This window comes from Odocoileus virginianus, chromosome 7 (assembly GCF_023699985.2).
Source record: "Odocoileus virginianus isolate 20LAN1187 ecotype Illinois chromosome 7, Ovbor_1.2, whole genome shotgun sequence".
Classification (NCBI taxonomy): domain Eukaryota; kingdom Metazoa; phylum Chordata; class Mammalia; order Artiodactyla; family Cervidae; genus Odocoileus; species Odocoileus virginianus.
The window spans coordinates 83,029,908-83,044,342 of NC_069680.1; the positions used below are offsets into that span (position 1 = coordinate 83,029,908).

General features: G+C 43.2%; 1 protein-coding gene across 5 annotated transcripts in view; it reads left to right on the plus strand.

Moving 5' to 3' along the window:
- Positions 1-14,435, plus strand: part of PCNX2 (pecanex 2) — a 296,271-nt gene that overhangs the window by 90,129 nt on the left and 191,707 nt on the right. For all 5 annotated transcript variants that reach the window (XM_070471076.1, XM_070471078.1, XM_070471079.1 and 2 more), the window contains 3 exons: positions 2,484-2,655; positions 11,956-12,066; positions 13,707-13,798. In XM_070471076.1, coding sequence (XP_070327177.1) covers positions 2,484-2,655; positions 11,956-12,066; positions 13,707-13,798 — 375 coding nt within the window. The remainder of the gene's footprint in view (positions 1-2,483; positions 2,656-11,955; positions 12,067-13,706; positions 13,799-14,435) is intronic.

Below are 14,435 nucleotides of genomic sequence, written 5' to 3' on the forward strand. Positions count from 1 at the left end.
GGAGATCCAACCAGTCCATCCTAAAGGAAATCAGTCCTGAATATTCATTGGAAGGACTGATGTTGAAGCTGAAGCTCCAATACTTTGGCTACCTGATGCAAAGAACTGACTCATTTGAAAAGACCCTGATGCTGGGAAAGATTGAAGGTGGGAGGAGAAGGGGATGAGAGAGGAAGAGCTGGTTGGATAGCATCACCAACTCAGTGGACATGAGTTTGAGTAAACTCCTGGAGTTGGTGTTGGACAGGTAAGCCAGGCGTGCTACAGTCCATGGGGTCGCAGAGTCGGACACGACTGAGGGACTGAACTGAACTGAAACTTCTACCTTTCTATATCTATATATCTAACCATATCTGTGTATCTATCTATTTAATCTATTTATCTATCTATCCATTCATCCATCTATCTGTCTATTTACCTTCCTATTATCTACCTATCTATCAACAGCATGTTTGAAGCATTTGAGCAGCCTACCCTCTTGGTAAGAGGATGATTAGAATGACCTGGTCTCTTAGTCACAAGCACCACTGCTCTCTAGATGGGGCCCTCCAGGTTTTAATAGATTCTCTCACCTTATCCTTTACTTGCCCTGCAACCAGAGCACAGGCTGAGAAATTGTATGAGTAGGTGGGGCTCCTGGGAGAGCTAAATGCATGTACAGAGCAGATTTTGTGAAGCAGCCTCCAAGATGCCCCCCAGCAGAAATCAGCAGTGCCTCCTAGGGTATTTTAAGGTTAAAAACACTTGAATGGGAAACACTGGGATAAGTTTTAAAAGACTGTGTTCAGACTTCACCTGGAGGAGCAAATGTAATTTTTAAATTGAAAAAAAAAATCAATCCTTGGAGGTTTTTTGGACTGAATCCTATATGAAAGAAGTAACTGGAGCAGGGAAATTTTATTAATGGGTGTTCTTAGGAATCAAGGCAAATAAAAGTAACTTACATGCCATGTATTAGTGATTCACTTAGAATTGTTTGGGGACCCAAAAGGTAGCATGACATTCAGGGCAGGCTCTTTCAAAGGAATGGTTAAAGTTTGAGTCATAAATTATGGGTAAAGAGAAAGCATTCCCAGACCCAATAAGTAAAGTTTGACGTGGCAGATCCAAGATGATATCTTTAATTTGTTTGAAACCAAAGACTTTCAATTCCTGGCAGAAGAAGTTTTAACCTTTTAGTAAAAGAATCAGGGCAAGTGGGAAGTAGGTATTTAATTATATTTCTAAAATGATATCAGTTTGAGGAAAGATCTCATATGCTTGTGTATTTGTATACTAAGTGGCTGTCTATACCAAGCAATTTATTTTGCTATTAACTTGATAAGAAATGTGTTAAGATTTCACTTAGGCTTTAGTTTCAGTTTTTTTTTTTTTTTTTCAAATGCAGAAGAAGTATTCCCTTTCCCATTAATCTATGACCTAGTTGGATTCAAAAGGAAATTTCATAATAGTGCAAATATTCCTTTAAGACTAAGCCCAGACCCAGGGCCAAACATAGCCAGCCTCCATGGAGAGGCTGTGTTTTCTTTCCCATTAAATGATGGTCTCAGAATAGGCCTATTTCTATTATAGAAGCAGAGCAATTTAAATTGCATTTCTAAATATAATATGTTCAAGGCAGTGACTTTAAAAATTCATATCTGAACTCGTATCACTTTCATCTTGACTTTTTATACTCAAAGTAGTTCATGAATTGCAAAGAATATTCTTTCCCTAATTCATTTTTGTTGGTTTTCTGAACCTTAGGAATTGTGCATTGATTTGTGAGATGTAAATTCTTCATTGGCTTTTGCCCTGAAAAGTTGATGTTACACCTTTTCCCTAATTTTTCTGTCCATTCCAAGAGAAGAATAAAAATGTGTCTGCTCTCTTTGTAACAATATTTTGAGGGCTCAGATGAAATCTGTTATGTTTTCGGTCCTCCTCAGAGGAAAATGCATATAAATAGCAAATGTTTAAAAATTGAATTATTCCACTGTATGGTACTAAGGCATTTTATGCAGACTCTGCAGATATAAACTTTGCACCTGAATTGTCTTGCTTTCTAAGACATAAGGAAATTGAAGCCAAGTTATAATTCTATTTCTTGTTAATAATGGAGCTCAAATTAGACCATGTAAAGCAAACAGTGGTTTAAATTAGTTTTGCACTTGAAATGAACAACACAAATAGAAGTTTTGCTGTGGGGGAAGCATTGAATTAGATCTAGGTTTCATCCGAGGCTGGTAATTAAATTTTCAGGTAAATCTTGTTGAGTCTGAGAAGGAAAACATTCTTTTTGATATTCTCAGTCTTCTTAAACAGAGTAAGCCTCGGGGTTTTCTTTTTTCCCTTGGTATTTTGTGTTTCTGAATTACAGTGGGGGAGGGGGAGAATGTGTTATATGTGCAAGTTGTATAATATGGTATAAGTGATTGAGTATGAGGTTTCTGTCATTGAATCAAAATTAAAGGTACCATTCAGAAATTATGTTTGTTTTCTAGGGACACAACCAAATCATAACATACAGCAGACCAATCTATTTCTGTGTGCTGTGTGGCCTTATTTTGCTTCTTGATACAGGGGCCAAAGCCAGGCACCCTCCCACTTACATTGTGTATGGTCTGAAGCTCTTCTCTCCAGGGTCCCTCCAATGGGCTAGGGACCTCTTAATAGGTGAGTTCATTTGGGGGGATTGTGGGAAAGGTCACAGAGACGGGAGGGTATTTCTCCCATTGATTTTCTGAATCCCTTATTGGAGAAATTTTCTTACTTGCTTATTGGATCAAGAGATGCATGTTCCTTTTGGTTTGCATGCTTTCAGTAGACTCTCTGGGAGCCAGAGCCCAAAGCATCCAACAATGGACTTATTCTAAAGCAGAGGTCCCCTACCTTTTTGAAACCAGGGACTCATTTCATGGAAGACAATTTTTCCACCCACCAGGGGTTGCGGGGGTGGGGGGGGATGGTTTGGGGATGATTCAAGCGCAGTAGGGTTTGTGCTCCTATGAGTATCTAATGTGGTCACTGATCTGACAGGAGGCGGAGGTCAGACTGTAATGTGAGTGATGGGGAGTGGCTGTAAATACAGATGAAGCTTTGGTTTCTCACCCGCCACTCACCTCCTGCCGTGTGGCCCAGTTCCTAATCAGCATCAGTCCATGACCTGGGGGTTGGAGACTTTGTTCTAGAGGATGTTGATACTCATGACTAGGGAGCTGCAGCACTTAATATCTGAAGACAGGTGGCTTAGGGTACCTGGTGTGGGGCATCAGTGGGACTCCCCAGGATGGGAGTGATTTTTGTCCACAAGGTGGTGGTCACAGACTCACCCACATGGCACAGATGCTCTGGAAATGTGTGAATGGATGTGGTTCTCAGTCCACATGGCGTCCTGGATATGCTAGTCACCTAGCTTTTCACTGGTTCGCTTTACTTGCCTGAAGGTCCAGGCAGTGTTTGATGTAAAATGCTCCACTTACACAGGTGACCTTCATGGTATCATGGTGTAGAGCCCCAGCTCTGGAGCCAGATGGCTGGCTATTTGAATTCCAGCTCTGCTTCTTTCATACTTGTGTGACCTTGAGCAAAATTCAACTGTAGTTTGAGGATAAAAATAGTACACACCTCAGAGGTTGTTGCAAGCTTTAGATGTGTTAGTATATTTCAACATATAGAAGAGCATCTGGGACCAGGTGTTAGCTATTATTATCTTTATTATGCAAAGAGCCTGCCCCATTGTGGACCTGCAGCTCTGAAGACTTGACTGCCAATGCTATGAGAATTCCTGTGATGACACCCAGAGGATTACACTCGCACTCATGTGTGATTATCTGATCACATTGACCAGATGAGTTGATAAAGGGCAGCTACCAGAGGCTGCACTTCCTGGATCTGTTACTTGCCAGCTGGAAGTTTTCCTCGGGGACATTGTCAGAGCCACAGGTCCTGCATCATCATTCTCTGATCCTGTGACAACTCGTGGAGTCTCTCCAGTGGGACTCAGGAGGACCCCAGATATGATGTCTCTGTGCTTCTTAGAGGTGAAAACTGGAGGAGACATCCCACCTTCTGGCTCACTTTCCCAGCTGTCATCTCGCATCCCTCTTCCTACCGTTTTGGTAGCAGACTGTTCACTCCCCTCACACTCGGCCCACTGCATGAACCTACCTTTGTCTGCATCCTCAGCACCTCGATTCCTGCTGTATCGTGTGAGGAGCTGAGTGTTGGGACCATGTTTCAGGGACTCTCTGAATTCTAACAGGAAACAGAAACAAGTTGAGAGAAATGTAGGAACTGATCCCATGATTAAACCCTAATTGGTGTCCTCTTGGTCACTTCCCAGATAGTTCAGTGGTAAAGAGCCTGCCTATGATTCAGAAGACTCAGATTCAGTACCTGGGTCGGGAAGATCCCTTGGAGGAGAGGATGGCAACCCACTCCAAAATTCTTGCCTGGGAAATTCCTTGAACAGAGGAGCCTGGCACGCTACAGTCTATGGGGCCCCAAAGAGTCGGACACGACTGAGCAACTAAGCATACACACACATGGTGTCCTTTTGCCCAAGAATTTTTACTTCTACTCTGCTTTTTTTCTACTCTCGTATTTTTCACTTTACTTTTTATATTATTTGAAATTCTGTCACAACACACACACGCGCGCACACACACACACACTATGAAGGACTTTAAGTCCCTTCTACCTTCCCATAAATTAGCTCACCCCTCTGCCTTCTGAGATCAGCTTCAGTGAAGGAGTCAGGGCCTGGGTAGGCAGACATGCCCCATCACCACTGCACACATGTGAGAGGACTGTCCTTTCCTGTCATCTTCTTTTTATAAACAGCAGTGCTGGACTCTGGAGTCTTCAGTCAAGGGAGGAGATGTAGAGGGCACACAAGGGTTTCGGAAGGTGTCCAAGAAACACCTGTCTGTGCCATAACATTGCCGTTTCTTGTCTGTGCCCACCCTCAGTCTTGTGTCCCTCATGGACCTCTTGCCTGAGGATCTCAGTGAGCATGAGTGTCGGCAGACTTCCATGTCTTAGAGGCCATGAGGGTTTGCAGCCTGGCCTGAAGCCCCAATTCCCATGTCTTCTCACCTAAGCTTTGTGTCCCTTCTCTGCCGCACTCCCAGCCCCAACAGCAATACACACTATGCTAGGCAATGATGACTCATTTCCCTAAGTTGGGTCCCATCTTCTCTCCTTGCACAGCCCCTGCTTTTCATAATATCGAACTCATTCTGTAGTCATCTGCTCCATTTGTGATGTTTGACCATGTCCATCTCTGTCACTAGCTTGGACATTCCCCCAGGGAATCCCTGGTACTAAGCATGGTGTCCAGTGCATACCAGTGCTAAGGAGACACCTTGTGGAGGGATGAGCATGAAGTATGCTTTAAATACCAAAGGAATTACTGTACAGAGGACTTTGGAAAACTTTCCGTTCATAAATCAGGAAAAGTCTATAGTCGTTTTGGGACTGTTCAACTCAGCCCTTAGAATAAGTAGGAATTTTGTAAGTACCTTTTACAGATGGTTTGTATAAAGAGATTTAGAAGAGGAAAAGCATGACATGTATTCCATTTAGAAATCATTTTTTTCCTGAATATATCTCCCCTAATCCTATTTTTCTTTAATTTGCTACTATGAAAAAGCCTGAATAAATGCAGTTGTCTTGGCATAGTGGACTCACCATACCATCAGAAAGTAAAATCAAATGTTATTAAAGCTCAAAAAGTAAGACCTTAATGTAATTGGTCAAAGTCTAAGATTTTACTTTTAGCAGTAACCCTGGTTCTAGAATTGGCTATTAGCTATGTACATTCAAATTTTATTTATCTTCAAACCAGTGTCATTAGGGAATGAAGATGGGGCAGGGAACATGGCATTTCTTATCTTTTCCACCAGAATTACCTTTTTTCTCATTAAAACTCCCCCTTAATACATATTCTGTCTGCTTGTCAACAGTGAGGAGAGTAGTGGTAAATAATCCAGCATGCCGACTTAATGACATCACGGTCAACGAACGTGGAAACAGAACAGTGGCAACCCCTATGGGACGAAGGTGGTAGGCGTTACTAGTTTGTACCAAACAGGAAAAGATGGTGGGACAAATTTAGACAGAAAGAGAGGCTTATACAAAGTTTCCGACTTTATGAGGGAAAAGAAGTTCAGAGTCATCTATTCTTCTTTGTCACCTTCTGTCCCTCAGCTTCCAAGGGATCTGAGTGGGTTGTAGCTCCTGACATTGTTAGGTTCAGAGTTAGCAAGAAGAGAAAGAAAAAACTTCAGGGAAAACAAAAGGTTGTTAGGAAGAAAAAGGGGAGTTTTAATGTCCACCACAAATGGGTGGCTCGGAACAGCAGAAGTGTGTGTCTACTAGTTCTGGAGGCCAGAGGTCTAACATCTCTGAAAGCCCAAGGGGAAGATATTCTCCAGGCTGTCTCCTCGGCCTGTCAGTGGCCCTCTTCTCCCTGTATCTCTTCACATTATTCATCGTCCCTGTCTTTGTATCCGAATTTCCCCTGTTTATAAGGATTTCAGTCATATTAGATTAAAGCCCATTCTAATGATCTCATCATAATGTGGTAATCTGCAAAGACCCCCATCTCCAAATAAAGCCCCATTCACAGGTCCTTGGCGTTCAGACTGTGACATCTTTTGGAGGGGCGCAATTTAACCCATTCTACAAGGAGCATCTAAGAGAAAGGACATGAGAAAAGTAGGAACTGAGTACGTGAGACATTTACCATCGTGGGCCCGAAGACGCTTGTGCGCCCATCATGCTGAGGGAGTGGTCCTCTTCTGACTGATGCTGCAGTGTGCAAAATAGTGCCTGGAGCTGTGCTTTCTGGGTAATATCTCTATTTCCCACTGCTGCTCTTGGTTTCTGCTCAGACCATCAACCTACCAGAGTGTCGAGAGGCGGCAGAGGAAGAGGGGCAGGAAGAGAGGAAGATGTAGTGTCTGCTGCCTTGTTCTGCCTCCCAGGGCAGAAGGGGTTGAAAGTGAGCCAGGGGTAGGAGATGAGTTTAGTGGCCACTGGGCAGGTGGGGAGGTTGGAGAAGCTCTTTGCCACGTGTGACATGAGAAGAGAACATCAGATAACAGAACTATAGAAGGAGGAGAAAGTGCAGTGATAAGGAACAGCTCTGCACCAGACCACTTCACCAGTCTTGGCAGTGAGCTGTAATCTGCCTATTAGACAGTGGAGAGATGAGGAAACTTCCAAGAGATAAGTTGGAGAATAAAATTTTATTCTGGAGAATAAAATTGACACAAGAAGAAAGACAAAGTCAGTGGTGGGACTAGTTGTTTTTGTAGGCTGAGGGGTGAATTCAGGAAATAGAAACACTCAGGGTGATATTCTTAAATAATTTATCTCTCTTTATGATCTTTCATATATGTTCATAATATCACTTCTCTATTGTTATAAGGAGAAAGTCTTTCTTTTTTCCTCCACGAGTAAGGTGAAAGACCTTTCATTTCCTTTGCTGACCTCTGGGCTGAAATTTTTATTACTTTGCATTTGGGTAGCTTCAACAAAAGCCTATGAGTGTGACTGGCTTTGTAATCATCCTTTGGATGAGAAAGCCAAGAGGTCTGCAGTCCCTAGTACTATATTTCAAGAAGAGCAGTAACACCACCAAGGTGTGCTCTGAGAAGTGTGGCCACATCGGCTACACGGGGTCTTCACATGGGGCCAGGGAATGGGGATGTCCAGCCTAGAGAGGAAATGCTAGGGTCCTGGGGGCACACATGGTGGCTGCCAGATTGAAACAGGAGGGATTTTATTTCTGTTGGAGTAGCTGTGATAACGAGTTCCACTGTCTAGTAGGTGGGTTACAGCTCACTGCAGGACTGGTGAAATGGTTTGGTGTAGAGCTGTCCAGTAGGGCCATGGGTTGCCTAGTGAAGCAAGGAGTTCCCTAACATGGGAAGAACTTGGGCAAGATGAGACAGCATCACTTACAGAAGGGTTCCATGTGCTTAATGGGTCCTTTTCAGATGTGACAGTTTGATATTTTTTTTTAGTCTTTAGGACCATCACCTGCTACCTACACTAAAGCAGCTTCAATGATGTAACCCTTGGAGATAATGGAGGTTTTGTAACCAGTGACTGAGGTGGATCCACTTTCACCTGCACACTGAGACACACATTTCCATGTCTCGTGTAAAGACTTGTCTCTTGGCCCCAGTAATCCATGTCAGGACCATATGCTAAAGCACAGATATGACATGTAGGAGACACACAGTGTTTGCAGTCGTACCAAGTTCAGTTGCTCAGTGGTGTCCAGCCCTTTGTGACTCCATGGACTGCAGCATGCCAGGCTTTTCTGTTCTTCACTATCTCCCAGAGTTTGTTCAAACTCATGTCCATTGAGTCGGTGATGCCATCCAGCCATCTCATCCTCTGTCACCTGCTTCTCCCTCCTGCCCTCAATCTTTCCCAGCATCAGGGTCTTTTCCTTGGTTTTATTTCTGTTATTTTAATTTTTCTCACCTCTCCCCACCCCAACCTGCAAATATAGTAATGAATATTATTATTCACATTTAACATAAGAAAGGAGCAAGTTCCAATGTTTTTATTTATACCCTGTGCTTGAAAAGAAATGGAACTGTACCAGAAGTTTCTGCATTTATGGTAATTATTAGGGAACATGAGGAGTAGGCAGGATGTGAGAGAAAATTACAGACCCTCCCAGCAGTACACTAAGAAAAAACTCTTTGTTCACAGGGAAGATTGCCAAAAAACACAGCGATTTGTTTATTTTTCACTTTTGGGAAAAAAGACAAATTCATTTCAGCAACTTCAGGTGGAATTTTCCAGTCGTCCTACTAATGCCACAAGGTTTGGGCTGCGTTTTCATTCACCTGTTCCACTCTGGCTTTAAAGGCGAGAGACTTCCTTCTCTACTTCCGCCTGGGGATAAGCTAAATCCTGGGCTCCCCGTTGTCTGCTCTCCTTCCTCTGCTGTGTCCTTCTGCTCCTGCTCCACAGGTGTGGCCAGAGCATCTTCGGTTAAAACTTCTGGTGTCTTGTACCATTTATTTTTCTCCTGCCATCCTTCATCGTGTTCCACTTCTTTCCACTTTATTAGTTTGAGTGTTATTGCCTAATGTATTTCTTTGGATAATATTTATTCTATTTATTATATATTTATCTGGCTATGCTGGGTCTTAATTGTGGCGTGCAAACTCTTGCATGTAAGAGCAAGTTCCTTGACCAGAGATGGAACCCCAGACCCCTGCATTGTGAGCATGGAGTCTCAGCCACTGGACCACCAGGGGGGTCCAAGCCTAATGTATTTCTTGTAGAAAATACTTATTTACCCATGTTTCACTGCACAGGTTCAGTATTTGACTGCCATTATTGTATTATTTCACAGTCAAAAATTTTTTCCCTGTAGTTCTTCATTCTTGGTATAGTTTTTGAACTAATGATATCTCGTTGCACCTTCCCTCTGCTCCTGTCCTAGTCATGAAGAATGCAATGAACTGTCTAATCTTCACTGCTGGGTTTTGAATCCCAAAGTTAAGAAAAACTAGTCAGTTTTCTTGAAATTACATAAGTTAAAATTTTGATGCTCAAATCTATATGTCCTATCATTAACTTTCTATTTATTTCTTCTATCTTTCCTTTCATATAAAAACTGAGAAAAGAAACTGTCTCATGTGGTTATGACTAGCAGATATCTATTTGTGTCTTATTGCCAACTTTGTTTTTGTTCTAAATTTTATTGAAGTATAGCTGATTTGTAATGTTGTGTTAATTTCTGCTGTACTGGAGAGTGACTCAGTTATACATATATGTATGTGTATATATATATATTCTTTTCCATTATGATTTATCACAGAATATTGAATATAGTTCCTTGTGCTATACAGTAGGACCTGGTTGGTTGGCTGTTGTTTAGTCACTAAGTTGAGTCCGACTCTTTGTGACCCCATGGACTGCATCAGGCCAGGCTTTCTGTCCTTCACTCTCTCCTGCAGTTTGCTCAGACTCACGTCCATTGTGTCAGTGATGCCATCCAACCGTGTCATCCTCTGTTGTCCCCTTCTCCTTCTGTCCTCAGTCTTCTTTCCCAGTACCAGAGTCTTTCCCAGTGAGTCGGCCCTTCACTTAATCTGGCCAGAGTATTGGAGCTTCAGCTTCAGTCCTTCCAATGAATATTCAGTGTTGATTTCCTTTAGGATTGACTGGTTTGATCTCCTTGTTGTCCAGGGGATTCTCAAGAGTCTTTTCCATCACCACAATTCAAAAGCATCAGTTCTTTGGCACTCAACCTTCTTCGTGGTCCAACGCTCACATCCGTGCATGACTACCGGAAAAACCATAGCTTTAACTGTATGAACCTTTGTTGGCCATTATCCATCCTATATATAATAGTTTGCATCTGCTAACCCCAAACTCCAAATCCATCCCTACCCCTACCCCTTGTTATTGCCAACTTTGACTGAGAAGCATGTTACTCACAGATCTCTAGATTTTCACAATATAGTTTAAATCTGGTGACAGAAAACATTACAACAAAATCAGCATGTATGTCAAAATATGGCTCCAATCCCAAGCAAAGGCTCGTTTTTCATAGCCATGTTTGTTGCATAAAATTTTACCTCCTCACAATGTTAGAACAGTTGTTTGGCATTGTTGTAGTGGGGTTTGTTCCATATTATTGTAGTGGGGTTAACCCACTATTCTCCAGATAATGGGACACACAAATGCTCTCATCCCTACAATTTCACTGTGGAAAGTTTACATTTCCAGTTCTTCAGAAATAGCTGAAACACAGTCCTCATCCTTCCTGCGTGCACTGTTCACTGTGGTTTATGTATGGGGCTTGGACATAGTTCCATGTTTAGGCGTCTTAGATTTAAAATCAAATTTCCCTAGTTTTATTAAGGTTTACCAGTATTAAACTTCATTGACTTCCCACCCAATAAACTGAGATAGAAAGGTAGACAGATATACCGTACTACCACTAATAGGAGTTTCTGTGTTTCTATGAAACCTAACTGAAATAGGATTGAGAAAGAGAGAACGATGGGTAAATTGCTGTAAAATGCAGCTTGACTGTATGAACAAATGATCTCTGTGAGACTTTGAATTATAATGTATAGAAGGTGTTAGTCGCTGACTCATTGCAACCCCATGGACTGTAGCCTACTCGGCTCCTCTGTCCATGGAATTCTCCAGGCAAGAATACTGGAGTGCGTTACCGTTCCCTTCTCCAGGGAGTCTTCCTGACCCAGGGATCGAACCTGGGTCTCCCACACTGCAGGCAGATTCTGTACCATCTGAGCTGCCACTGAAGCCTGTAATGTGTATGTTTCATCCAATTGCACTGTGATGGTCTGGGGGCCAGCATTCTTCCTCTTCTCGGGAAGGGCCCCCTTCACTTCCCAGGTGACCGGCTGCACCTGAGAAGCAGGTCCTTCAGTGTCATAGCATCACGGTGATGGGGTTTCTTTGTCAAATGCCACCTTCCCTTGCTCCTCTCTGGGTTCTGACTGAGCTCTGAGTTTGCAGTGAGGAAGAGCGAAGACACCACAGCTCAAGCCCTTGAAGGGACAAAGCCAGTAGCCTTGCAGGAAGAGAGCCCCTAATGACTGGCCTTGGGTTTTGCACATTCCAGTCATTTTCCTGGTCCTCTTTCTCCTGTCTAATCTCCCCCAAGTTCAGGTCTGTCCTTGCATACTAAAGGCCAGTCTACTCTCTACCTATCATCCCCAGGTGTCCTGGGCCAGCCTGCTGGCCTGCCTCTCCTTCAGCAGTCCCTCTTGTTACTTCCAAGGCCTGTGTTTGGTTCGGCCTCAGCCTCCGTCAGTGGCTGGGGGAGAAGAGGCCATGGTGTCTCCAGGACCAGGGCGGGGTGGACTAGGCTGAAAGGTGGGAGGGAGGTGGGATTGCGGTGGAACCTGGGCCCCCGTTTCTGCATGCTCACTGTCAATTTTTTCTGTTTGCTTTCAGTATTTCTCTATTGCTTCCCCGCAATCTCCCTCCTTGGACTCTTCCCACAGATCAACACTTTCTGCATTTATCTTTTGGAGCAAATTGACATGCTGTTTTTTGGAGGTTCTGGTAAGTCTTTTACATTCTGTTCTTTAAAAAAGTCTCAAGTTCAGATAAGGGCTAAATAGCCTCAGGCGTGGAATGTAAACCTGGACAGTTGGGTTTTCTTTGTCCTTAGCCTTAAAGGACTTCAGCTTGGGTTGGTCAGGTTGATTGTGGGCCCTTCTAGATTCATCTGGCCAAATTGAAAGTGGCCCACCTGCCTTGACACAAGCAGAAAACAGGGAAGTGTAGAATTCTATGAGCTTTGGATTTGGTTTAAAACTGAAACTGTGAGTCGCTCCATCATGTCCATCTCCTTGCGACTCCATGGAATATGGGCCACTAGGCTCCTCTGTCCATGGGATTCTCCAGGCAAGAATATTGCAGTGGTTACCATTTCCCTCTCTAGGGGATCTTCTGGACCTAGGGATTGAACTCGGGTCTTCTGCGTTACAGGCAGATTCTTTACCATCTGAGCCACCAGGGAAGCCTGGACTTGGTTTAGGGACCCTCTAATTCTTCGTTGAAAAAGCTGTATGTGTGAATGTGTGTGAACATGAGTGAGTGGAGGTTAGCGTGTGAGCATGTGCATTTGAGCACGTACCTGAATGAGTTAGTCTGGGAGCATGTGGGTGTGACATTGTGAGTGTGTGTTGTGTGCAGGCCTGTACAGACAGGTGACCTACACCCTTTCATTTGGTGTGTCCCTTACTTTCTGACCAAGGTGGGTAAAGCTTCATCTAATGCTTACTTGGAGACTTTACCCAGATTTCTTACCTTTAAAACTTTCTTCTCTAAATGGAAACTAACACACTGATCTCATGGGGTTGCTGTGAGGATTTCATAAAGTCATGTACACAAAGCATTAGAGCATAGCGGGTGATCTGTTACAGCTACCTCCTCCTTGTATACATATACACATGTACACACACACATACACACACACCTACACACACAGGAGTGCTGGCTTGTTCTGTTTATCTATCTATTCATTCATCTATCCATCTATCTATTAATCTATCTAGCTATCTATTCATCCATCTCTATATATCTATGTCTGTATCCACCTATTATGTATCTCTCATCTGTCTATCATCTATTCATCTATTAATATCTATGTATCTATCTTTTCATCTATCTAGCTATCATTCATCCACCCATCACCTATCTGTACATCTATTCATCTATTCATCCTTCTATTATCTGTCTTTCATCTGTCTGTCTCTCATCTATCTATCTATTCATCCATCATCTATTTGTGGATAGATTTATCTATTTATCTATCCCTATCTGTGTCTAATTTCCATTTCCATATTTGTCCCCTCTCTCTCTCCTCTCTTCTATTGAAATCACATCTCTGATCTTTCCTGGGCCAGGAGCTTCCAACTATAAGCAACAAGGTCTCCCCACCTCCACAATGACTGGTTCACAGTCTTCTAAAAGTTATCAAAAGTTCTTTCTAACTGTGGTCTTCCTGAGTTTTTAGTTAAAGGCCTGTGTCTTTCTTGTGCTAAGCATCACCCAGTGCTTTTTGGCTGCCCTGTGGACTGAGGCTTTGCCCCTTTGGCAGGCATTCTGCATTTGAAAGTTACAAACTTCGCTTTCTTACCGTATGTGTTGACCGTGAGACCTGCCAGTCCAGAAGGGAACTCTTGTTTGTGTTCCAGCCGTTTCGGGGATGCTGTCAGCTGTTTACAGCGTGGCCCGGAGTGCTTCCGCCGCGGCTGTGCTGCACGTGTTCTGCTTCAGTGCCGTGAAGGTAGGTGCGAGGCCAAGAGCCCTCTTCTCACGTCCAGCGAATTAACTGTGCTGGAAGTAAACAAACACCTCCTCCAATTACAAGAGGAACGGGAACTGAGCACATCAGGAGTAACAGGGCCTGGAGGATGAGGCCTCAGTGGTCTAGAAGATGCAGTAAGATACCTGGTTGGCTACTGACCACAAAGCCCACCTGCTCTGAGCCCCCCACGCTTACAGGTGTCTGCCTGGCCCAGTGAGGTACTGACACTGGGTGGGGCTCTGGCTTAACATGGCAAACAGGCTCCCACTTGCTTACTGGTGCTTCCTTCTGAAATACCACTCAGAAGATGGGAAAAGGATACCATTGCATAAAGCTTTATGGACAGAGAACAGGAATGGATGTGATAGCAAAAAGTGTTAGAATCTAGAAAACAGATGGACCATAGATTTATTCAGATGGAGAAAGTTAAAACCCAGGCTGGCAGCAAAGAAAACCTAGGATGATAAAAAAAAAAAAAAAACAACAACAAAATAAGCTTTAACTTTTGGAAAAGAACAAGTGGTATCAGAAAAGAAATGTATGGTCAGTGCATGGCTCAGCTGTGAATAATATGTTGTATTTATGACAGTCTGAATAACAGTTGCAACTATAATAG